The 26,388-nt window shown below is 35.4% G+C and overlaps 4 protein-coding genes across 4 annotated transcripts; 2 read left to right on the top strand and 2 right to left on the bottom strand.

Annotated features, from left to right (window-relative positions):
• The first annotated feature begins 1,327 nt into the window (after positions 1-1,327).
• Positions 1,328-4,590, top strand: LOC137716102 ((-)-alpha-pinene synthase-like). The gene is made up of 7 exons (XM_068455496.2): positions 1,328-1,508; positions 1,717-1,993; positions 2,079-2,454; positions 2,740-2,958; positions 3,081-3,219; positions 3,708-3,956; positions 4,118-4,590. Exons 1-7 carry the CDS (start codon positions 1,383-1,385, stop codon positions 4,412-4,414), a joined length of 1,683 nt encoding a protein of 560 aa, XP_068311597.2. The 5' UTR covers positions 1,328-1,382; the 3' UTR covers positions 4,415-4,590.
• A 3,162-nt stretch (positions 4,591-7,752) lies between these two features.
• On the top strand, positions 7,753-14,788 carry LOC137716454 (organic cation/carnitine transporter 4). Its single transcript, XM_068455916.2, has 2 exons — positions 7,753-9,242; positions 13,505-14,788. The coding sequence occupies exons 1-2, from the start codon at positions 8,792-8,794 to the stop codon at positions 14,698-14,700; spliced, it is 1,647 nt and encodes a 548-aa protein (XP_068312017.2). The 5' UTR covers positions 7,753-8,791; the 3' UTR covers positions 14,701-14,788.
• A 1,192-nt stretch (positions 14,789-15,980) lies between these two features.
• Positions 15,981-17,007, bottom strand: LOC137714698 (uncharacterized). The gene is made up of 2 exons (XM_068453841.2): positions 16,540-17,007; positions 15,981-16,255 (listed from the first exon to the last, which is right to left on the bottom strand). The coding sequence occupies exons 1-2, from the start codon at positions 16,848-16,850 to the stop codon at positions 16,204-16,206; spliced, it is 363 nt and encodes a 120-aa protein (XP_068309942.2). The 5' UTR covers positions 16,851-17,007; the 3' UTR covers positions 15,981-16,203.
• A 4,693-nt stretch (positions 17,008-21,700) lies between these two features.
• LOC137715917 (organelle RRM domain-containing protein 2, mitochondrial) lies at positions 21,701-25,024 on the bottom strand. The gene is made up of 4 exons (XM_068455280.2): positions 24,729-25,024; positions 23,305-23,373; positions 23,115-23,221; positions 21,701-22,090 (listed from the first exon to the last, which is right to left on the bottom strand). The coding sequence occupies exons 1-4, from the start codon at positions 24,880-24,882 to the stop codon at positions 21,992-21,994; spliced, it is 429 nt and encodes a 142-aa protein (XP_068311381.1). The 5' UTR covers positions 24,883-25,024; the 3' UTR covers positions 21,701-21,991.
• Between the last annotated feature and the right edge of the window lie 1,364 nt (positions 25,025-26,388).

Genomic DNA, 26,388 nt, shown 5'->3' with positions numbered 1-26,388 from the left:
TATTATGCAGTCAGTTTTCATCAGATAATATTTAAATTTAATTTTAAATAAAAATATTTAAAATAATTTATAACCGTACGACATACAATGAACAAATACGATTTGAAATTTTTTAGAATCCTCACAAAGAAGATCCGGAGAGGATCCTCATTCGTATTCACCTACCAAACTATTGGATTCGACAATTGCGCACTGTCTTCAATGGGTCCATTTTGTATTCACCTGCCAATTTTTGGGTTCACTGTCAATAATATCATGGATTATGCTAGAAGAGATTGCGTTGAAGATAGGCTTCCTTTATTTTATTTTTATAAGGAACAGAGAGCCACGATTGCTTCACGTATTAAGATGATTAAATAATCTGATATGACCCACGATTGACCTTGTGTTATAGTGGCACATATTTTTATTTTTAGTAAGGAAAGATTTTCACAATTTTTTTTGTTTTTACTATCTCACATTCTTGTTAATATCTCTTTTCTTTCGACTTATTCTGTTTCCGAGAACAAAAATATAATATGCAAGTGACAAAAATATAATATATCTTAAAGGACTTGGATTGTTTGCCCTTCCCATTCTATGCCCTTCCCATATCCTTTTATTTTTGTGATCACGATTAAGTCACATCAATATTTTATATTTCCATTGCTTTTGTCTTATTATTTCTATAAAAAAAATCAATATAAAATGTTAACGTGATTTAACCATAACCACATAATATAGGAAGGTATGGAAAGGTCATGAAATGGGAAGGGCAGACAATTCAATTTCTATATCAAATCTCACTTTTAAGCCAAAATTGAAGAGGAAAATAAATAAGACACATGCTAAGTACATTTTAACTTGTTACTTCGGAATCATATAAGTCCTAAGACATCGTGTCATTCATATAAAGCTAGATTGAGTGCGATCTAGGTGATATTTGTCGGTATGTGTATTTTTGAAGGAGTTGGATATTATCCCCTCCTATTCTCATCTCCTTCCCTCTCTTCTCTCACACTTTACTTTTTGTCTTATTATCTTTATAAAAAAATTAATATAAAATGTTAATGTGACTTAACCGTAACCATTCAAGTAGGAGGAGAGGAAATGAGAGAGAGATTAGGAGGAAAGAGAATCCTCCTCTGTTTGAATACATATCCAACGCAGAAATTAAGCATGGATGCATACTTGATAAGCCTTATGATCTGTTCACCTGTCATCTCTAAGGAAGACATAAACACCAAACATATGCTCCAAATCAAATGGCCCCATGAAACGTCAGAAATAGTATAAGGACCATTTCCTTTCCTATATATAGATGAGCCTATAATCAATGATTTTCATATTTGCATAGCAAAGCTCAAATAGATAGATAAGGAAAAAAAGAAAAGAAGCATATCATGTTTATCCCAATTTGTGCAGGAGTCCTTTCGACAAATGCTAAGCCCGAAATTGTTCGTCCGACGGCAAATTTCCCACCAAGCATTTGGGGAGATCGGTTCATCAACTATGATTCCCAAGACATTGTAATCTCTTGCAGTTATCATGTCTAGATCATATATTCCAGATTTGCATGTTGAGAGCTGCTATTAGTACTCTAAAAAAATTATTCTGCATTTTACTTAGTGAGAAAATAAAAGATAGAGCATTATGACTATTTTAAGTTGCTAATAACAATTTTAGTTTGACAAAAAAATCTATTTTCACTTATTTAGTAAATTCTTTTTGCTGTAGACAACTCATGCCCGTAATAAACAAGAAATTGATGAGCTGAAAGAAGAAGTGAGGAGTGAAGTATTCAAAACTATGGCAAGTGATTTTTCACATCACCTGAAGTTGATCGATGCAATCCAACGCCTTGGAGTGGCGTATCACTTCGCAAGTGAAATCGAAGAAACACTAAAACGTATGCATGGCACATTTAATGACCATGAAGATGTTGGTGGTGATCTTCACATTGTTGCTCTTGGTTTTCGGCTACTAAGACAACACGGATATAATGTTTCATGTGGTAGGTTTGAATATATTCATGTACACTAGTGTAATGTGAGTGAGCTTTGCCAACTAATAATTCATTTTTTATAACAATCAAGCAGATATATTCAACAAGTTCAAAGATGCAAATGGCAAATTCAAGGAATGCTTAACTGCCGACATTCCGGGCATGCTAAGCCTTTATGAAGCAGCACATCTTGGGGTCCGGGGTGAAGATATACTTGATGAGGCTCTTGTTTTCACCACCACTCACCTTGAGTCAGCTTCAACAACAAATGTAAGCTATCAGCTAACAGAACAAATAACTCAAGCCTTAGAGAGACCTTTGCAAAAGGATCTAGAGAGGGTATGTGCTAGGCGTTACATGTCAATCTACCAAGATGAAGCTGCACATAACGAAGCTCTACTGAAACTTGCAAAGTTAGATTTCAATCTGGTTCAATCTTTACACAAAAAGGAGCTTAGTGAGATTACTAGGTAAGTCTTTGAATTAGGAAGCATATATAAAAGAGTTTGCAATTAGAGGTGGAGAATAGAGTCTCGAATATAGCAAACAAATATAGAGTTTATATGTCTCACTTCACTACAAATATATCACTGAGACCCTTGTGATAAACCTCATAGTTAATAATAGATGGTTAAATTAAAAAAATATTGGTGATCTTGGAGGTGGGTTATGTTGGTCCTAAAATGTTTATCAATTAGTACTCCGTGTGTGTGTGTGTGTGTATTTTTAGTTGGTAACTAATTTTCTTTGATTAGGTGGTGGAAAGATCTAGACTTTGAAAAGAAGCTGCCTTTTGCAAGAGATAGGATTGTGGAGTTGTACCTTTGGATAGTGGGAGTATATTTTGAACCCCAATACGTTAGAGCAAGAAAGTTTCTTACAAAAGTGATTGCCCTGGTATCAGTGATGGATGATATCTACGACGCATATGCTACATTCGAAGAACTAGAGATCTTTACCGGGGCAATTGAGAGGTACTAATCTGAAGTAATTCAATGTATTTGCTTTTTAATAATTTAAACGTGACTTCTTGTCGCAGAGGAGTACTCCTAACTATATATATGCTTAAGATTAATGTGGTTTATGAAATTCTCAGGTGGGATATGAATTGCTTAGATGAACTCCCGGACTATATGCAAATATTTTATCTTACACTTTTGAGTGTTATCAATGAAATTGAGGAAGAGATGGTAAAGGAAGGAAGATCATACCGAATTTACTATACAAAGGAATCCGTATGTATACCAACATACACATATATAGCTTTCAACGCTTACTTTTAATTAATGGTCTAAGAAATTTTTTGAAGTGTTTGTGTGTGTGAATATATGATCAGAAATTCTCTATGCACTATGCAGCACGTTCGAAAGGATTTGTATTGACATTAATACGTCATAGGGTTTGTTGACAATGATATCGACACTTTATTAAGAGAATTTTTATTAACACTCGAAAAATCTTGTCCTATACTCTTTACAAGTGTATTTTTCTTTCTAATTATAGAAAGTTTGAAGTGTAAAATGAATTTTTTTTTATTGCCAATAACAATTCCCTATATTAATACAATATCCATTGTTCAGTAAAGAACTACGCCGTTTAAGTAGAAATGATATTCACATGTGTAGATTATGTCATGATTATAGTTTTTTATTTTTTTTTATTTTTATTTTTTTATGGGGTTAGTTACTATTATTTACTAACTACGTACACATGCCCCGTGTAGTTGAAAGGTATTGCTCGAGCGTACCTTGAAGAGGCTAAATGGTTAAACGAAGGATACACCCCAACTATGGAGGAGTATTTGCCGGCTGCTATTGTGTCCACTGGCTACCCAATGCTTTCAACCGTATCCTTGGTTGGTATGGGAGATATCGTAACCAAGGAGACATTTGAGTGGCTCTTCAATGACGCCAAAATTGTTAGAGCTTCAACAACCCTTTTCAGGTTCATAGATGATATGGTTACGACCAAGGTACACAGCAGCTTCTAGTACCTATTGATTGCATCCACTTTTTGACAAATGCTATGGTACCCTTTAATAACTAAAAAGTATCAGGACTATGTAATTTCAACGTTAGTAGTGTAATAAACTTACGTCCAAGTATGATATTTTGAAAATCTATGTTTTTGCAGTTTGAGAAAGAGAGAGGGCATGTTGCTTCTAGTGTTGATTGCTACATGAAGCAATATGGGGTGTCGGAGCAAGAGACGATCGAGGTTTTTAACAAACAAGTCGTGAATCTGTGGAAGGATATAAACGAGGAGTTCCACAGACCAACTGCAGTGCCAATGCCCGTCCTCATGCGTGTTCTCAATTTAACAAGGGTAGTAGATCTCCTCTACAAAGGTGAAGATGGCTACACTCATGTTGGTAAAGTGGTGAAGGATATTATTGCTGCACTTTTTATTGATCCAGTGCCAATTATATGAGTTGGCAGAATCCTTCTTTTGTTCTTCGCGAAAATAAAATGGCATTTAGGTCCGACGTTGTCCTGGTGTCGTTGGAACAAACGTTTGCTAGGAGTGTTGGGTTGGTTTGTTTCAAATGTGTGTAATAGTGTTTCTACCAACAAATTATATTAAAAATAAAACAGAGGTTAATGGAATCAGAGAGCAGAACACGCACCGGAACCCTAGCTGCTATATTACCTCATGACAAACTGATGAACTAGTTGTCAGTTACCTTGCTACTGCACCGTAAAATATGGTTTGTCACTTACCAGCCCTCAGGTCAGGGGGGCTAAAATACCTCTGTGGGTCTTCCCGGCCTCCAGAAGGGGTGGAAAATCGTGGCTTGCCACCAATTATCCCTTAAAAAAAAAGGAATGAAAAGATCCCCTCTATTGGCTGCAAACTTAAATCATGGTATTCGCATCCTCCCACCCAATTTAAATCTCCACATAAATACCACTTGTGACTGATGTACATGTACCTAGGCTGATTATATATAGCCCTATAAATAATATGTGGGGGATTTAACTCAAATTCAGTGAGTTAAAAATGAAGATTATTCGTCGAGATTATTCAGTTTATTTTCTTTTAATCAAATAGATTTTAGTCTATTAGTACTTGTGTTTACAATATTGGAAGATGTTCCATGTTCCATTCACCTTGCCAGTTAATCACATGTAAAAAGTCAAATAATTATAACCGCAATTAGTCTCCTAGAGGCTAGGACTTGCTAACAATTATATTGATTCTACTTCTATATATGCGGACCAACAAATGGAGGGCTAACAGTCAGCTCCGTTGGACTAGTTAATCCAAGTTCAACGACTCCAACCACTTTCCCTATCCCTTCACTGCTCAAAAGCCCAGCCCATCCCACCCTTTTGGCACGCTATCAGTGAAGACACATGTCTCTTTATTATAGGTTACTCTATAGTCAGGTCCGTCAAAGTTGTTACAATATTTGTGAGGCTGTTAAGTGATTTATTAGTTGGTTAGTTAATTACATGTAAGCTTGTACTGTATTCAGTATATAAGTATATAAGGAACTGCAACTCGCAAATGTAGTTAGTTAGGCATTTTTTCATAAATACAGAAGCTTCATTTCTCTCTAAACTTTCTTTCAGGTTCTTCATATTTCTTAATTCTTCATTATACTTTTACTTTAGACTTATCTTTAGCAATGCTCATTGGAACTCGATTTCAATCCCACTTTGCCCACTGAAACTCAAAAGTCATCATTTTGTTCTCTGAAACTTGATTTTGATCCCACTTTATCCCTTGGAACTCAAACGTCGCCACTTTTTCTTCCTGTAACTTGATTTTGACCACCTTTCGCCCCCTGAAACTCAAAAGTCGACACTTTACTCCCTGAGACTCAATATTCACTCCACTTTGGGTTGTTTCTATGTATTCTGTTAAATAACCGTTAAGTTTACTTATGTGGTATAATTAGGGCACACTTATGACTGACATGGCACAAGAATAGTGTTTACATATCTAATTAAATTGTGAGACGTAGATTGAAACAAAAGAAGAAAAGAAAATTTAGTTTTCAAATATTGTAGAACATATTAAAATAAAGAAAAAGTAAGAAAAATAGAAGAAGAAAAAAAACAATTCATGAGTGTTGAATTTTTCAGGTCAACAGGCTGAAAGCCCCACTCCACCAACACTGATACTATCCCTCACTTAGTAATTATTACATGTCAAATCCATTAGGTATAAAATTTTATCATAAAAGACCTTGATATTACTTAAAGTGGGACAATCCTATTTAAATTGATTTTTTTTTTCTTCTTTCCCTCTGGCAGATGTGAGATTCAACAATGAGCTTCATCTCTCTGACCTCTCTCTCCCTCTCTCTAATCATTGCCCATACATTCATCCCCCTCCCTCCATCTCCAGCCACCTTATCATTGGTTTCATTGATTTTGTTATTTGTTATGTTATTAATGGAGATGCATGGTGAAGAGAGAAAATAGTTTGTTTTGTTCTTTTTACTATTTATTTATTTCATGAGAAATTTGGCATATTATCCATTATAAATTTTGAAGAGATTAACTTATTTAAAAAATAGAAACAAGGCAATGTAAGGTCAATTTTGAGTTTTAAAAAGTAAAGTGGCGAGTTTTTAGTTTTAGAGAGTAAAGTGGGATTAAAATCAAAATCCAGATAATAAAGTGGCGAATTTTGAGTTTCAGGGGACAAAGTAGGATCAAAATCAAGTTTCAGGGAGCAAAGTAGTGACTTTTGAGTTTCAGAGAGCAAAGTTGGATTGAAATCAAATTCTAGGGAGTGCAGCTAAAAATAAGCTTTATTTTACTACTGAGTATTTCTTGTCGTAAGTTTGAGCAATTTTATAAAGAGTTTGTGACTCAAGTATTTAAAAGTGTTTAGCTTATCCATATTCGGCTCCATCAAGATCTCTCCTATAAAATGATTTATGAAATGTCGAATCAAAATATTAAGAGTGGGGAACAAATTGTAGAGGAATCGCAGTGGGAAGCTTAAAGCAAAAACACAAGGTGGAAAAGCCCCTTCTTTTCTTTCTTTCACAAGACTTCAGTGCATTTTAGCTAAAGCTTCAAAGTTTCAGCGTTTGGGCTATGAACCTAATGAACCCCTTGTGCAAAAGCCCTTTCTTCTTCTTTTCTTTCTTTCACAGGATTTCATTGGATTGTAGCTACAGCTTCACATTTTCGGCATTTGGGCTATGAACCTAGTGAACCCTTTGTGACCCACACCGACCTTTGTCCTTGAGGTATTGATTTATGAAGAACAAATAAAAGTTATTACTTTCATGAAAAATGGGGTAATGCCATGGAAAGAGATCCCAAGAACATTCCCTAATCTTCACAGTCCGCCTGTAACGTCTTGTGACAAAAATATGACGATATATTTTCATGTGGCATTATATAATTGGTACGAAACGGCGAAATGATAATCTACTCTGCATCATGTAAGTATTTATCCTACAAAACCCATTTGAGTCATAAACCTTGATCCAACAAACCAACTGCTGGAATTCCCTCCACGTATCAAACCCAAAGCATCACGCTCCTAGCGACAAGGAAAACACAAGCTTATATGTATAGCAATTTAGCCACCACCTCTTAAACCTTCGACATGAGAAACGCCACCACCGCCACCTCTTCAACAAGAAATTAATTAGGCCAACTTATAACATGCCGGCCAGCTCATCATATTCGTCATCTGATTCGGGAGGCAATCAGGGCCCCGAGCTCCGGTCACCTCTGCTCTCCAATGCGAATAAAGCACTGAAGTGTTTGTTACGACACAGCAAAATCAGTTTTTTTTTTTTTTTTTTTTTTTTTTTAAAGAATAGTAGTATCAAACCGGTAAGAAGACAAGTTGTTACCATATTTGTTGGGCTGTTAAGTGATTTGTTTATTGAGGTTAATTAGAACTATAACTCACAAATGTAATTAGTTAGTCATTTTTCTCAATAATACTGAAGCTTCATTTCTGTATAAACTTTCTTTCTAGTTCTTGATCTTTCTCATTCTTCGTTGTTCTTTTATTTAACTACTCTGTATTTCTTGTTGCAAGTTTAAGAAATTTTGTAAAAAATTTGCGGTTCAAGTGCTTAAAAGTGTTTAACATATCCATATTCGGCTCCATCAAGATCTTTCGTATAAAATAAACAAATGAGTTATGAAATATCGAATCAACATATTAAGAGTACTGGGGAACAAATTGTAGAGGAATCCCAGTGGGAAAGCTTAAAGCAAAAACCCAAGGTGCAAAATCCCCTTCTTCTTCTTTTCTTTCTTTAACACGACTTGAGGCGTTTTAGCTACAGCTTCACATTTTCAGCATTTGGGCTATGAACCTAATGAACCCTTTGTGACTCACACCGACCCCTGTCCTTGAGATAGTGATTTATCACGAACAAAAGAATAGTTATTACTTTCATGATAAATGGGGTAATGCCAAGGAAAGAGATCCTAACAGCATTCCCTAATCTTGCCAGGCCACCCCTAAGCCCTACGTAAGAGAGAAACTTACACCATCACAACAATATTTCGTGACAATAATATAACGAGAAGTGTAAATTTATCTTCACGTTATATTATATAATTGGTGCAAAACGTCTGGGTGACCGTTTACCTATGTCAGGTAAATACTTCTCCCGCAAAACCCATTTGAGTCAGAAAAGCTAGGAAACAAATCGACGGCTAGAGTTCCCTCCACGTGTCAAGCCAAAAGCATCACGCTCCTGGTGACAAGGAAAAACACAAGTATATATATAGCCACCACCTCTTAAACCTTCGACATGAGAAACGCCACCACGACCACCTCTTATACAAGAAATTAATTAGGTCAATTCATAACATGCCCACCCGTTCATCATCATCGTCATCTGACTCGGGAGGCAATCAGAGCCCCGAGCTCCGGTCACCTCTGCTCTCCAATGCAAATAAACCCGCCGGAGAGCCTGAATCAGAGAAACTATGCATCGACGACATGTTACAAAAGTATTGCGGGGAGTTTGGTCCGTACCAAATGAAGCACTTCGTGCTCACCAGCTTGGCTTGGGCTCTGGAGGCCTTCCACACCATGGTCATGATATTTGCGGACCGTGAACCGGCTTGGCGGTGTTTGGATGGAGCAGCTGGTTCGGGTTGCGATGCCGGGGCGAGGACCGTTTGCGGGCTCGAACCGGGTTCATGGGAGTGGATCGGCGGTCTTGGAAGCTCGACCGTTGCTGAATGGGGGTTGGTTTGTGAGGAGAAGTATAAGGTTGGGCTGGCTCAGGCCTTGTTCTTCGGCGGCTGTATGATTGGTCAGTTTTCCTACTCTTCCTCTCCCCCTCAAATTAATCTGTTGTTTTGTTAGTTTATAATTTTAAAAAAAAATCACGGGATAATATAACATACGAGATAAACTTCTACAACTGTGAAAATATAAATACGTTTTTGGTCCAACTTGTTTGATAGCGAATTTGTCGATGATAGATGTTTACAGGTGCAAAGAATATAACGAGCACACAAATGGAATATACATATTTTTTTTAATATAGATTTTAGAAAAGACTATCAACTCACATAAAATAATCAGTAATGATGTAACGATAAAAATTCATGAATTAGGAAGATATAATGAACATTAAGAATATTTCGCACAGTAAATATGGTACAAATAGTTTTATTTTGAATATATGCATGTGGACATTTTTAAATGATTAAGCCATTCCATTATATAGTAGTAATCTGTCTTTGACTAGTTGTGGAAGATAGTTCATGTTTTTCCATTTGTGGATTTGTGTAGTCAAATTATTACGACTAACCTATATGACTTAGCCTAAAGTATAAATATTTTTGTATGAAAATAAACCAAAAAGCATTACGTAACTAGTACTTTGCCTAAACGGTCAAAAATATATATAGGAAAATCGGTTATATTGCAAAAGAGTAGTTTGTACAAAGTTACGTCTACAGCATGTTTTTGGTCCAGTCCGACTCGCCAACCATGTGTTCCTCAATATAATTTTAAAAAAAATTGTAATAATGATATTTCTCTCTCTTGTCCCCTCTTCCCCACCCTCTCCTCCCCAATTTATCTCCATGCGGATGAAACCCAGATATCTGTAAAAAATTTCCCGTTGCATCTCTCAAACGATGAAAGGATCATGGCTCCTAACTTATAAAAACTCCATTAAAAGCTTATCAAGCAAACCCACTAACTCATAGTCCACAAAATATACAAACTATTCATGGTTCAAGAACATGTATCTAATATCCACAAATTTCCGATGGAAAAATTTAGAGGAAAAAAAAAAAAAAAAAAAAAAAGATGTGGTGAGAAACCCATATAAAAATTAATAATTTGGAAAAGAGAGACAAATTCAAATTGCAGACTGACCCCCGACTTTTTTCAGTTCCAAAATTCAGATCTTGGGTTGTTTCTTTGGTTTACAGATTCAAATCCTAGGTTTCCCCAGTATATTTCGATGGATATATGCAAATCGACAACCATGGTTACCAATTCATTGTGCAAGGGAGAAGAGAACTGAAAATTTTAAATTACAATTTTCTTAAGTTCTTGTAACAGTGGAACCCTAGGAGCACTAAATTGAAACAGATTCACGAGATCGGCGAGTCCGGCTAGCATTATCCTTATTAATATGTCCAAATTACACTTTTTAATCAGGACTTTAGAAGGCTTGTCTTGTCATCACCATCACTATCACTAGCAGCTAGCAGAATATGACCGCGAGAGAACAGAAAAATATATCTAGTTGTAAATATATATATATATATATATATACACATATATATATTGTAAAACAAACTAATTAATATTTGGACTGTGGAGAGAAGAACAAGCTAGGGTACTTACGTGTTTGCGTGAGTGAAGTCAAAATATGCGGATGCTTTTGGAGAAAGACGACGAATGTTCTGTGTCCGCATGCAGCTCAGAGAAATCTAGGTAGCTTTCAGTTTGTTGGTTGGGTTTCATTGGCGTGAGGATATAGGTGTCATTTTGTCCATTTCTTAAGTACATATGGAACAGGTCTGAGGTCTCACGTGTTCTTCTCATTTATCTTGCTATACATCATTTTGGGTTGTATAACAGATAAGGTTAAGCTCAATTTTTCTCTCATTCTTTATACTTATAACAAAACATATCCCATGTTGCTTAGAACACGCACTCAAGTTTGATCTCTTTTCTCTTTTAGTATATTTTGGATGAATTTGGGTAAAATTATACACTTTTAAGGTTTAGCATGTATACCACTAACATCATCGATATTAACTCCAACTTAACTACATATTATTATTAGGTGTGAAGTTTTACTATCATATGTCCGATATGAAAATTTATTCTCAAACATAGAATATAAAATTTATTCTATCATTTAAATGCATATTATTTTATCATATGTCCAATATGAAAATTTATTCTCAAACATAGAATATAAAACAAAAACACATATGTAAACTGAACTCTTGGAATTAGCTTAAATAATGGAATTAAACGGGAAAATGTGAAAAGATTAGACAAAACCATGGGTTCATATCTAATATGAGGTATTGGCCGATTTCTCACTTGAACTTTTAAGAAACTACCAATTTTCTCTCTGAACTATAGTTTTAATGGATTATTCCTCTGTAACTTTTATAATTGACCAATTTCTCCCCTCGAAAATTTAATTTTAGCCGATTACCCTCTGAACTTTTATAATTGGCCAATTCTCTTCCCCCCCCCCTCCTCACCCGAACTTTAATTTATCTCCTAAACCCTAAAATTCAAAAAAAAAAAAAAAAAAAAAAAAGTGTACCGAGTGAACTAAAGAAAGAGAAGAAGAAAACTACAATAAGTTGTCCATATTAGGGATAAAATTACCTTTTTACATTGTAAAACCTAAAATTTAGAGAGAAAATTGGCCAATTATAAAAGTTTAGAAGGTAATAGGCTAAAACTGAAGTTCAAGAAGAAAATTAGTCAATTTTAAAAATTCAGAAAGAGTGTATTGACTACATTTAAAGTTCATAAAAATCGACAACTCATTACAAGTTGGAGTGGAAAATCAATAATTACGTCCAAGCTAGCTGAATTTAACAAACTAAAGAGAGATGCCACTTTATCTAAAGTAGCAAAGATAAGAAGTAAAAACAATGAAAAAGATTCGAGATGGGTTCATTCTTTTCTAAAAGTGAACTCAAATGTATTGGACAAAGTTCAGACTTTTCCACATACAAAGGCATATCCAAAAATGCAGGCTTCTTTCGAACGAAAAAAAAAAAAGCAAGCTCTTTTCATGTAGAACGTATATCCAAATGCAGGCTTTTTTCATATAGAAGGTATATCCTTTCAAGCTTACCTGTAAAGCACTTCTTTCGGCTTTAACTAAACCCTAGTTTTGTGACTCAGTACTACAGTCTGGTAATATTTCTTTTTAATTGAAAGTGACAGGTATTAGATTCGAATCTTGTGAATGGTAAATGCAATACCATATTCGGTTACTCATTGTGTAATTTAGCCGAACTCTCCCTCTCTATAATGTAAAAATATATCATTGAACTAAAAAAGAAAAACAAAACCCTAGTTTCGAATGATTATATCTCGCGTAAGTACCTACCCAAAGAAGAAAACAAATATTAATCATTTGACTTTAATTTCCTTTTTGTTCTCTAACCAAACAATATATTTTAATTTACGAAGAAAAGATTGGAACGTAGACATAAAGACGAGAGCACACCATCCCATTAACGGGTTAATTCACATGCAACAAAAAATAACTGGCGACAATGGGGTTACATGATTGAGTTAAAGATGCTTTCATACGGGTGAAGCCTGCAAATAGCGTAGCCGCAGGCCAATAATTCTAGAGGTAGCATGTATCTGTGTTCCTTTACATGCATGTGTGCAAAGCGTTCCCAAATAACCGGCGATATAGAATAGTATATAGGTCGACATCACATGCCATTATTATTCCTTGGTCAGTAGTAATGCGTTGATCCTATCATAAAATCATAGCTATAGTAAGTCATGCTAATTCTAGTTACATGCACATGAATCATGTACAATTGGAGCATCATATGACACCTTCTACTACATTTTAGTAATATTTTTATTCTATTTGTAAGTAAAAGATTTTAAGTTTAAAATTCGTAGATGATAAATTTAGTACCAAATTATGATTTAGCATAATCTTTAATCCTCTGGTATAAATATATCATTGTATTAAAAAAGTGAAAATAAAAAGAAGAAGGAGAAGAGCAACCAAATTGATAGAGGAAATTTGGTTAGTGCCCTTTATCGTTTTCCTGGTCCATGTCAAGTAATAGGGCCCAAATTTCTCTTTTAGTTCTTTCTTCATGTTTCATTGTGTTGTACTACTTGTTACCTGTGTATGTAAATGGTGAATGGCTGTAACAGGTGCCAGTAAATATAATTTGGTACATTGTCGATATTACAAACTATTAGTGTAATTCAGTCAATGTACCAAATATTGTAAATTAATGTTGGATAATGAACTCTCTTTTTTCTATTATATTTTAACTGGCTACTAAGATTAATATTTACGTATTTTCATTTTAGGTGCGGGAATCTTTGGGCATTTGTCAGACTCGTTTTTAGGAAGAAAGGGCTCCCTAACCGTTGTTTGCATTGTGAATACGATCTTCGGCTGCCTAACAGCATTCTCCCCAAACTACTGGACCTACGTCCTCTTCCGCCTCCTCACCGGCTTCAGCACAGGTGGGGTTGGTCTATGTGCCTTCGTCCTTGCCACAGAACCTGTCGGTCCTACAAAGCGTGGTGCAGCAGGAATGTCCACATTCTACTTCTTCTCAACAGGAATTGCAATCCTCTCTTGTGTTGCGTACATTTTCCCACAATGGCGCGAGCTCTACATTGTCTCCTCAATCCCATCATTGCTCTTCTTGCTCGTTGTCCTACCATTTGTCTCTGAGTCCCCAAGGTGGTACCTCATACGAGGAAGAATATCTGAAGCCATGAAACTAATGCGCGTAATTGCAAAGTCCAACAAGAACTACCTTCCTGAGGGAGTTGTCCTAACCCTAGACGAAGAAGCAAGCAATGATAATAGTACTACTATTACAAACGAGGATGACCAAACGTTCAAGGAACTATTGGAGAGAAAAGAAGCAATAAGTGGTTCTCTAATTGATGTGATGAAGTCTCCAGTTACTCGAATTCGGTTATTCCTAGCTGTGACCATAAATTTCTTGTGCTCGGTCGTGTACTATGGTTTGAGTTTGAACGTTGTCAACCTCGAAACCAACCTCTACATCAATGTGCTACTCAATGCCGTGGCGGAAATGCCAGCTTTCACAATCACAGCAATATTACTGGACAAGTATGGAAGGAAGCCACTGGCAATTGGGACACTATGGTTTAGTGGGGTTTTTTGTTTTCTTGGGATCTTGGTGGGGAATGTTGGGGTGTGGAAAGTTGTTAGGATGGTGTGCGGGATTTTGGGGATTTTTGGGATGGCGGGGACTTACAATTTGCTTTTTATTTACACCACGGAGTTGTTTCCGACTGTGGTGAGGAATGCAGCGCTTGGATGTGCCACACAAGCCGCACAAATGGGGGCGATTTTGGCCCCGTTTGTGGTGGTTTTGGGCGGGGGTTTGCCGTTTGCAGTGTTTTCCATGTGTGGGATTGTGGGTGGGATGTTTGCATTTTATTTGCCGGAGACGTTGAATAAGCCTTTGTATGATACATTGACTGGGATGGAGGATGGGGAGGGTGCTTTCAGAAGTGTGTGAATTTGTCACTTCCTGATTATAATAAGTCTGTAAGATTGACATTGTATCTTTTTAATTAACGTTATCAGTACGTAGCATAAATTGTTAATCCGTAGCAAATAGTACAGGTAATGTACGAATGCATATATATGACCAAAAACCACACTACAAAATAATTATCCCTGCAAGAGGTTACAGAAACCACACTGCATGCTTTTCACTTATAATTTCAATCTGCTTCTCTTCCGAAGGCAAAAACCTCCCATTGTCAACAGCTTAGCCTCCTACCATCCAGCTGCCAATTACTTAAATTCATATTTTCTTAATTTTGACGACGTATATAAGCGATGCGACTACAATCCAGCTCCCCTGTTGAGAGTACATGCATCGAAAAATGAAGCTTTGCTAAGTACATAGTTTAATTAATTTTGAGCCTCTCTACGTTATTGCCAATTAATTTTAGGATATTCTAATAAAACATAAACTAGAGTGACCTCAGTTTTCATAACTTTGACAAACCAAACAAGGCTGAATTGGATCAGACACTACTTTTGCCAATTGCCATGCATGTGCATTTTTTTTAGTGAAGTGCCTTTTTAGCTAGTAGTTGACGATCACAACAACAACAAAGCCCCATGGATCCGTCTATTAGACTCTCCCAACCCTTGGGGCAAAAATATGAATCCCTCCAAATTTAGTCAACAAAAAAGTTAATGAACTAGATTATGCTCCATTTCCAACAGATTACGCACTAGACTATGAGTCACTTTGTTAAGTTGAAGGGGTGATTCATTTGACGATCTATGGCTGCTCAGCTTATCTATCTCTAATCTTGCAGGCTCAATGAAAATTAAAACGACATATTTATATCCCGCTCTTCACTTTCTACGTTAATATAAACAAATATTGCCAGTCCATGATGATATGATATCCAACGGTTTACCATGTATGAACATTTGCATCAACTCCCTAATACTATACACCTTGGACAGACTAAGATAGTGATGCGATATAGGAAACCTTGTTTCAAGACTGTTGAAAGGTTCTGTATTAATTTTTGGGATCTCTTCTTTTGTCATGAAATTTGAAAATTTTCTTTTCTTTTGTCGTGGTCGGATTGAATTTGAAATCTCTTACTCTTGAAGAGAATTTTAATTGGAAATTGTTTTTTTAAGAGCAATATTCTGCCTTAAATTGTTTTGTTTTTTAAGTTTAATATTCTACCTTATTAAAATTATAAACAAAACAATTTCCAGTTAAACTTAATTTCCAGTCTAGCATTTAATTAGACTCAACTTGAGTTATGAAACAAAAGCCAAATGTAAGTGGATTGGATGAACAATTGGAAACCTAAACAAATAAATGGAAAATATACAAATGTACTATTCGAGTACAATGGTACAATACAAGAAGGCTTTTTAGTTGTTATTTTCCTAAAGTTCATATACACACACTCTCATTTCATTATCCCACCCAGTTTCGAGCATGAATAACCGGCTGCTATTGCAAGTTCATCCCATGATATCAAAACATAAAAGGCATCGGAGAGAACGCCGGAATCGCAAATGAAGCTCGCCTGAAAAAAAATTCCATACAATATGTAATCAATTTTACAACCAATAATAAGAGAAATGATAACTAATCAATTTAATTTAATTATTTTTCCTGGTTTCGTTTGATTTATTAAATCCCATTATTTGAAACAAAGAGTGAAGTATGTTAGGGAAAAAATGGGAGTGTGGTTAACAATTTTCTAATAACAAAACCAAACACAAATGAAACAACGTCGTGGTCTAAAGAAAGCAAAACATCCGATGCTTTTACTATTTTGCTATGTACTATATTTTACTATTCACGTACCAGTAATCTTCGTCGTGGCTGCGGACCTGAACTTTTGTTCGATCATGACCGCTCTTCCTCTTCACGGATCTCTCGATCCCAGCCGTTCGATCCACTACCATCGCAGCAACGTTATCCTCGGAAATTGAGCTTAGCGACGGCCTCCAATCGCACGAATTTACTGAGCTCCTGCGCTTTCTGCTGCAGCGTATCATTCGGCTCGGCGCCCTCACCAGCGACCTCGTCTCCTCAGAAAGCGGAGCCGGCTCGCTGGTGGATGTTGCGGGGCGAGTGGCCCTGCAGCACGAGACGAACTCTAAAAAGAACTTCATGGCGTGATTTTGCTGTTACGATGTGCGTTACCTGAGAATTGTGTGAAAGAGGGGCTCAAAATTGTTGAGATTTACGGTTTGTGCCATTGGCGGGATCTCATTTTCGTCTAGGGTTCAGGCTATTTAGTTTCAGGCTGAAGAGATAGAAGGTTTTGGGGAGTGGACTTTGTTCCTGGCTCTCCTCTGGTTTTTGTGGGAGAGCGAGGATTTTATAATATGCGTTTGGTTTGGGTGGATATGTTGTTGGGATTTATCTGAAGCATGCGATCAGACTGGGCATGGTTTTGTGGGATTATTACAATTGTGCCCCTGTTTTCGATCGTGTAATTTGCATGGAACTAGTTCACTGTCATGTTTGCAAGTGGCATTATGATTCAATAGTAAAATCATTTGAACAAAAACTTACATATATTATATTATTAAATAGAAACGTTATGCTAAAAGTGAATCTATTTCATATACGTCTTTTCCTTATTTCCAATCATAATGAATTTATGGAATGACATGGTGTGTAGAGTAGTGCATCTCTGTGGCTCTGTCTACAAAGAAAATTTGACATTTTCAATTTGATTCAATATACTTTTTTGGTAAATTGAATCAATATTCAATGTTCAATTTGATTCAATATTCGGGGGCCACATGATTTGTTATGATAAAATATTGCGGAAAGAGGAAGTATAGAAAATACATATAAGGAGCCCCATGATTTTGATCCCTTATCAATTCAAATCTACTTCTTAATTATCAAATAAATTTTTAATGGGTAAGATATGCAAGTAAAAACGTATTTTATAGCGCAAGTGGTAGAGGCGTACAACGGACAAAAAAAATGGCATAAAAGAGAGTTTACATGCTTTTTTTTTTTTTTTTTTTTTTTTGTTAAACGCTAGATTTTTGTTAGATTAGATGTTAAATTAGTTACCGACATAATTTGAACTTTCGCTGTCATACAATAGCTCATCACCTTTCCATCACTGTGGTAAAGGGTTGGATTTGTTAGGACTAATGGCATGTGTTTTGATGAATGAAATTGTAAGAAATGAGTCTCATTCTTATTTATGCATTTACGAACAACTTTTTTTTTTTCTTTGAACAGACGATGTCATCTACACTAAAGGAGTGGGGATGAGCTTAGCTTTACAATGACTAGTAATAATGTGGTTCAAATTCGTTTTTAACGATAATCGAACTTAAGACATTTCACCTACAAATAAAAATGAATGTCTCTCACTTAAGTTGGCTGCCTCAGTGGATTCTCCCTATAGCCGCCCTAACCACGTCGTACCATTAACATAATAATATGTGGGACATTTTATTTTTCATGTTGAAAGGCATGCTTATTCTTAAATGACACAAGGCAATTAACTCTTTAAATACTTCATGTAATCACTTGAAAACAACACCGTAAAACATAAATAAATAAAAAATAAAATAAAAAATTAATGATCGCCAACTGTGATTGTAGAAAGGTTACATCACGTCAGCTTTTCAATTTATTAAATTTTGTATATTTAGAATGTGAACGTCAGAAAGAAAAGGAAGTGGATTCTCTCCTGATTCATTTTGTTGGAATTCTAGGAATTTTCATATTTTAATTGTTAATCGTATATCGTGTTATTATTTTTCGTTAGATATTATTTTTATTTAATTTTAAATAAAAAAAAGTTAAATAATTTTTGACCGCATAATACATAATAAATGATTAAAATATAAGAATTCTTAAGATCTCAAAGAATCAATCCAGATGGAATCTAATTCCTTCGTAAAGTGACTTGTAAATGCCACTTTTCTTATTCAAAATATGTGTCACTTTTTTCCTCAAAAAAAAAATAAAAAAATAAAAAAATAAAAGTAAAAAAATAAAAATAAAAATGTCACTTTGTATATGGTTGATACGTAATTACAAATTGCTTTGATGTGGTTTGCTGTCCTGGACTTGTGGTGGGTAATCAAGTTATGACAAAGGTATGGAATTTGGATTTATTCTTAAATACCACCGATATTATTATTTTATGCTACACAAATAAAAAATAATAATTAAAGTCTAAACATAAAACGTAATAAGTTTAAACAAGAAGACACCATCCCCCAAGATAACACACCACTTATGACTTTTTTAAAATTCTACCAATAATATTACTTGGTGTGCATAACTTACCAAAACCTAAATTAAAAAAGCATAAACATGCCCCAAATAAAGGGCGACAAATTAATCAAATTTATGTCAATAGAGGGCATTTTTATTCAAGAACCTCACCCACAAAACCCAATTATCCTACAAGCCCCATCTGATTATTGTCACGTATTAATATTTTCAACAAATTCTTAAACTCCTCTAAATTATATAATGGACTGAGTACTTAAAACCCCCCCAACCTTTTAGTATCATTTCAAATTGATCTTAACCTTTTTAAACATTCCGAACAAAACATCTAGCCTATTAAAATATCACATTCGTTAGACCCTAATTTAATTTTTGTTAAATTAACTAGGCTAATCACAGCTTTCAAGATTAGCACAAAGGTTGGGATGGGGTTTCGGTGGTAGATTGAGCTTGGAGGTGGCAGGGGCTCAATATTTCCCGATCTTCATTTTGTCTTTCATTTTATTTGTGAATTTGTTTGTTTGTTTTTTTTTTCCATCTTCGTGTCGTTTTTTAAGTTATTTTTATTATTATTTGTGTCACGGTAAGTTAAAAAGTGAGACTCATTGTTGCCACATGTACATTTAACAAAAAAATTATCTGAACTTAACGGATATGACATTTTCAATAGGTTGGGTACTTGTTTCGAATGTTTCAAAAAATTAAGACCAATTTAGAATGACATTAAATCGTTAAAGAGTTTTAGGTACTTAATCCTTATAAAATAAATAAATTCAATTGATGGGTCATAATCTTTGACGTCGGATTACCACATGACAAAAGGTTACTCGCAGTGCTTTGCCTACGGGGATAAACAATATGTTGGCCAAGTTTTGCTCCATCCACTACAATCTAACAAGTACACTACACGTTTTGTGTATATTAATAACAAGGCGAATTGGATCAATCAACAAAAACGTGCCACATTTGAACCTGTTATTTATAGAAATGCCTAGCAGCCTGGCAATGAGTTATTTTCATTTATTTCTTAGACCTAATTCTATGATTTTAGTTCTGCAATATTTTTCTTAATTTTGGAAGAGGTTTCGAGTTTGTTTTGACTGTAAAACCCCTCCTCTTACATTATTGTTTACAGTTGTCCAATAGTATTATGAGTTGCATCCATAAGACTCGTATCAGTCAGAGACAGCCCGATACAATGCGAATAACTAATGAAAGCATTCCTCATTTTGAACCACGTAAAAGAGTGAAGGGAGTACAATATGCACCCTTCTCAACAATCCAAATTCATTTCCACCACAATTTTGATTCTAGCAAACGAAACAGTAGTTTATCGATGGCTCTTAGACCAAGCATGATTCTCTTTCCTTCTATTCTCCTTCCATTTCCTTCCCTCCTCTCACATTTCCCATTTTGTCCTTCTCTCTCTATAAAAAAAACTTAATATAACATGTTAACGTGATTTAATCATGACCGTTCAAATAGGAGAGGAGAAAAGGAAAGTAAAAAAAAAAAAAAAAACAGGAAGAGAAGCCTACTCGTCTCAGACTTCATTCATTTAATCCCAACTTCTACCAAAAAATTCTTTCTTTCTGCTAAATATCATTCTTGAAAGAAAGCCACAATTCAAGCATCTGTGACTCACTAAATCTGACAGGACCAGTTGTCCCCAAAAATGCTTGCTGCATAGCTGCTGAGAAACGAGGACTCATCTAATATTGTTTCTCATTCCCCCTCTAATTTCCATCCAACCAAAAAACGATTTGTTTCTCCTAATTCGATGACGAGGCCTTAACTTCAAAATATCCAATGTCTGGTCACTTTCACGGCCAGAAATTTTCTCCGGTTGCTTCGATCACAAGGCGGTGCTCGACGGCCATTGGGGCATGTCACGAAATTGTGTGAATGCAATTGGCCGACTAAGGCCACACCTGCACTCGTGTAGTTAAGGGCAGGAGAAGCCATCAAAGACTGAGTTTGTACTGTTCTAGCGAAATTCATCTGCATCTAGCCACCATATGTATGTGTCTATCAAAAGTCCAAAACACACTAAACTTGAAGTGCCAGATCTACGACACTGAATTACCCTACAAACTTGCAACTGGAAAACCATGGAAAATGAGGATTTCTTTCTGATAATCGGGTCGACCAATCGCTACATACCAAACGATCTCAACGAGACAAGGCAGGACACACCACAAAAGCCGACTTGATGGGAGCTAACATGGTTAGGATAACCTTAATAAGAAACTTGGCATCGATGAGAAACACAGGATGGACTAGTACCGACTTAGGCCTAATGGCAACAATTAATCAATAGCCCCAAGGATAATTATCACGAGGATTAGGACTTGGCACTGCTGAGGAAGACAATCGGGACCATCACTACTTAATTGAGTAATAGCTTAGGCTTAATGCCAATCAGTAGCACTAATCACATATCGCACAAAGATGACGAAGGAAGCCACATACCTTACATAGAAAGGCCAATAATAATGATCGGCTCACATCGCAGCATGGACTCCTACCTCATAAATGAACTCAAACTCGGATTTCAACTACTCAACAAATTGTAGATGCCTCACGCCTGAAACGCTTACGAGGCATCAGCCTCAAGCTCAGAGAAACTGAATACCCTTCACACAAATTGAAGATACAAAGGAATCGGTGAACTTTAATTTCTAGTTTTTTTTTTTTCGAAGAATAATACAATACCAGACAGCCCAACAAGCAAAGTCATCTACCGTTCAAGTTCAAAAAGAGGTCGAGAATATATGATATATCAGTAGAAGTTCCGCTACATGTTGACAAAAGCAAACAGTCTTGCAGACTACATTAAAACATATGAATGAAGCTCCATTTGACTTCCCAATCTTGATTGGTTGTCAGATTAGGACAATCCCCACCTCATTTATGAAATTCCAGGCAATGAAGACCACCCAACCTTACACCGAAAAATGATGAAGTATGATCAATGAATTCTAGCTGGTGATAAATATTATTAACCTAACAAGCTTTCTCGCCTTGGACACAGGATTTAATAACGGCTATATGGTGAAGCCATATTGTTCTGAGGTGGTGGAGTTGGCTGTCTGGGTCTTGCGTATTCAGCAAATATGACCCAACCATCAAGAAACTACACACAAACAAAACAAAAACTTCAGTTCCAGGATAGAAAAGTGTGTATACTAAATATTGATAACAAATAAATGGACAACCATTCCCACTATCAATGGAGGAGGAAGGCTGAATCGACATTAATAAACAAAACCCCTAAAAAGTAGCAGTGCCAGAGAAAGGGTGATAAGTAATATCTGAACACTTTCGTATTTAAAGGGCCTTACAAGTTAAGTAAATTCCCAAACAAGCATCAATAGTGTTTGTTTTGTTCAATGAATGCAAGAAAAAAAACATTGCAGCAATAACAAATAACAAGATAACTAAACATATATAATGTCAAAATTATGAAATCTTATTTTCAAATTTGTAAAAGCTTCCCGCAATTGTGAGTTTGAACAACGTGACAATCTGGTGGCTAATGATCCTTGGACACCAGACCATGTGGTCCGCAGGTTATGGGATGAACATGCAGCAAAGTTTGGTCATGAGATAATTGCGTTAGCTTATTGGAACTTCCATGCCACGGAACTCCATAGAGTGAAAGTGGCTTTTTGTTAGTCAGAAAAAGTAAACATATTTTTTTTGGTTCAAGGAGAGTTCCAGATACGTCTTTGAAAGAAAACTAAGTATGCTAAAACTGCTTCAGTGCTTGAAATGTTAAGGTAATGTAATCATGAGGGCCCCGACTGGAAATTTCTTATATTGTGCTCATATCAGTCTTAGAGCTTCCTTCTGAAAGGAAGCAAAGTATGTGCATTCTGTTTGCCTTGAGCCAGCGGGAACTGAAAACATTTTCCTGAAGAATTGATGAAATATCTTTTAGAAGGAAGATTTTCAATTTGTTAAACATCTTTCTTTTTTATAGTTCTGGAGTTTGAGTGTCAGTACATCCAATGGAACAAGGCTACCCCAACAAATATAGAGAACACTTTTGTTGGGTTGGGAGAATCCATATTGCATCGCCAAAATATTGTGTTTTCACTGACTTATCGTGTAGTGTCTAACAAACTTTAACGGTGCAAGGAATACTGTCAACTGACCTTTCCATCCATCCCTTCTATGCCTTTGGCAGCATCTTCTAGGGTAGCATACTTTACAAAACCAAACCCCTTGGAATATCCTGATACTCGATCAGTTACCACCCTAGCTGTAAACAGCAGAGAATCATTAGTAAATATTTACTATAGAAATCATTAATAAAGATAACAATTGTGAAGGATAACTACACACCATGAACTACTTCACCAAACTGAGAAAAGGCTTCGTGTAATTTTTCTGTAGTAGTACGTTTGCTGAGCCCTGAAAACAAACAGATAAGTGACCTAATAAAAATCATAGTAAACCAAAAGGAAACTCAAGTGTAAATGAATCTAGACTACTAAAGTCTGCGAGGCACTTATCAACTAAACAAAAGATGAAAGATTTAATCTAAAAATACATGGAAGACAAAGAAATTGCCTTCAAGATCATCAATGTACATGGATAAGCTCCGAAACTCTTCCTGTACTTAACAAAAATAAATTGTTGCCTTAAAAAATAAATTTGCACTTCCAACCCTTACTAATGAAAAAAAAAAAAAAAAAAAAAAAAAATTCAAAACTACATCTGACTGATGGGCCATGGGAAACAAAACATTAGCTCGTTAATGAAGAGTCACCTATCCATTGTTAGCATCAAGTGGTTCATGGATTTTCAGAATCAACTTTCATACTCACTAAATACATCAGTCATTTGCACATTCACAAATAACATTGACTGAGGAATAAACAATCATTTCCAAAAGATACTATTTATTCTATTATACCTGACAGTAAACCTATACGAAGAAAGAAAAAAAACAACTGCTAAAGACAAATGTCAAAGAAAGAGAAAACAAAAACTCGAAATTTATGGTCCGTTTAATAACACTTTCATTTTTGGTTTTAGCCTTTAGTTTTTAATTTTTTTTGTTAGGGATGGAGGGAAATGCATGGAAGAAATGAGAGATATAGAGGGATATACATAAGTGAAGGAAGGATGGTCGGACAGACGTAGAAGAAATGTATGGGTACAGAAGATGAAAACTAAAACAAAAAAAGTAAAGTTTGTTCACTTTCAAGATTTTGTTTTCATTCATTCTTCTATATTACTTCCCCTCCCTCCCCACCTCCACGACCATTCTTCAAGCATAAACATTGAAAACTAAAAACGAAGTAGTTATCAAACGGACCGTAGATATCCAACATTTAATATCACTCTATAATTAAGAAGTTACAAACTTTTAACTCTGTAACACTCTGTTTGGCTTGTCAGGAAAAAAAAACCAAAAGCATAGAAAATTGAAAAGCAACAGTTAGTACCTAATTAGGATTTCTGTAATTAAAAACAAAATGTTAAATTATCGTAGTAAGCAAACCAATCAATTTAGTGGGGGTTCAGTTTCTAGGTTGCCCAAAAGTGATTAACATATAAAATAAGTCTAAACAAAATTATGATTTCCTGTAATCATTTTCTCAGCAGCTAACTCAAAAATCATTGAACAAGTCACACAAAGATGCGATCTTTTTACAAATTAATTCAAAATAGACCAAAACGCCGATGACCCATAAGAGATAAATCGGTAAACATGAAGGAAATGAGGGGAAAAGCGGGAAAAGAGGAAGAGATTGACATACCGGAGACGAAGAGGTTGGTGCTCGGCTCAGCCTGCTCTCGAGCCGAAGGCGTTGCAGAGTTCATTGAGGGAATGAAACTTGTTGAGAAGAGCCGCCCCAAGCCACGAGTGGAACCGGCGGCCACCGCCGCCGCTGCTCGCAGTGTCAAAGCCATTGTCTTTGTGCTTGAGAGTCTATGCTGCAACGGCCTAAAAGCTAAAACCCTATTCGATAAACCCCGATGTAGATATTCTAGAGAGAGCGAGAGAGACAGAGAAAGGTCAGCTATATGAGAGAGACTGGAAAGCTAATTGCTGAAGTTACGAAATTGGCCTCCGTTTCTAGTATGTAATGCCTAAAAGGGTAGGGTTTTGTTTCAATCTAAGAGCATTTTAAAAGGAGATGTCAAAAAGTTCACATAAATTATAACAGTAATAAAATACCACACTAATATTCTCCAAACGAAATGTCAATTCCTATGTGGCGCTGACATGAATTGGCAGCAAAGAGGTTGTTGGCAACAAAGAGGTTGTTGTCAAATTTGACAGTAGCTTCAAATATTTTAAATTAATTATTAAATGTTTTCTTATTAATTTAATCATTATTATAATTAAGAGAGTTTTAACGAAAAACTCACGGTACAGTTCACTTTAACGAAAAATCACATTTTTACACTAAAATGTGAATCATGTTACTATTTATTTTACTCTTTATTTTGTCTTTATCATTAAAACTCAAAGTTTTCAAGTCATTTTCATTAGTTTTCTTATAATTAATATTGAATGTTGTCCTTTAGATTCTATCTCTCCTGTTGGTGGCAATTTAATAATTAATTAAATGTCATTTATTAATTTTTTTATTCATTTAACCATTTATGTTATAAAAAATAAATAATTTAATTTGACATATCAGGTGGAAAGTAAAACTTAAAAAATGTCAAAATACCACATAGGTTATCAAATTTAAATTTTATGTTAAAAATTTGACATCTCCTTTAGATATGGTCTAATGGGTCAATCAATGGTTCATTGAATGAAATATTGTTGTGGGGTGGGGTCCCCTTATAAGCAACTATCATCCATTATAAAAGAGTAATATTAGAGAAACTAAATTTGTAGGCTAAATTGCTACTTAGGCCTGGTTTGGTACTGAGGTGATTATGAAAAAAACTGATGTCAAAAAAATCTGGGAGCTGTTTTTGTGTTTGGTAAACATTCAGCTTCAGTTTTTTTCACAGTTTTTGGTGAAAAATAGCCAAAAACAAGAAGCTGCAAAACCCAACTTTGAAAAATCGACTTTTTTCACATCTGTTTTACATAAAATTTTACCAAACACTATAATACTGCTTTACCAAACACTCTGTTACTTTATTTCACAGCTACTTATTCTCACAGCACAGCAGAAGCAACTTTTTTTCAAAGCACAACAATACCAAACCAGCCCTTAATACTATGGACAAATGGTATTCATCTTCACTTGAAAGTGAGAGGTCTTAGATTCGAATCTCATGGATGACGAATTCGATACCAAATTAGACTGTCCATTTTGTGGTTTAACTGAACTTCCTCTTCCCTTAGTGTAAAATAATTAATGTACTAAAAAAAATTGTAGACTAAATTTTGTAAATTAAATAATATGGAAGTTAGTGATTGGATTATTATTTAAACGTTGATAAGCGTAC

Source organism: Pyrus communis, chromosome 3 (assembly GCF_041283825.1).
Source record: "Pyrus communis isolate YQ-2024b chromosome 3, ASM4128382v1, whole genome shotgun sequence".
Classification (NCBI taxonomy): domain Eukaryota; kingdom Viridiplantae; phylum Streptophyta; class Magnoliopsida; order Rosales; family Rosaceae; genus Pyrus; species Pyrus communis.
Note: the sequence above shows the minus strand (reverse complement) of the source record. Positions and strands in the feature narration are given on the sequence as shown.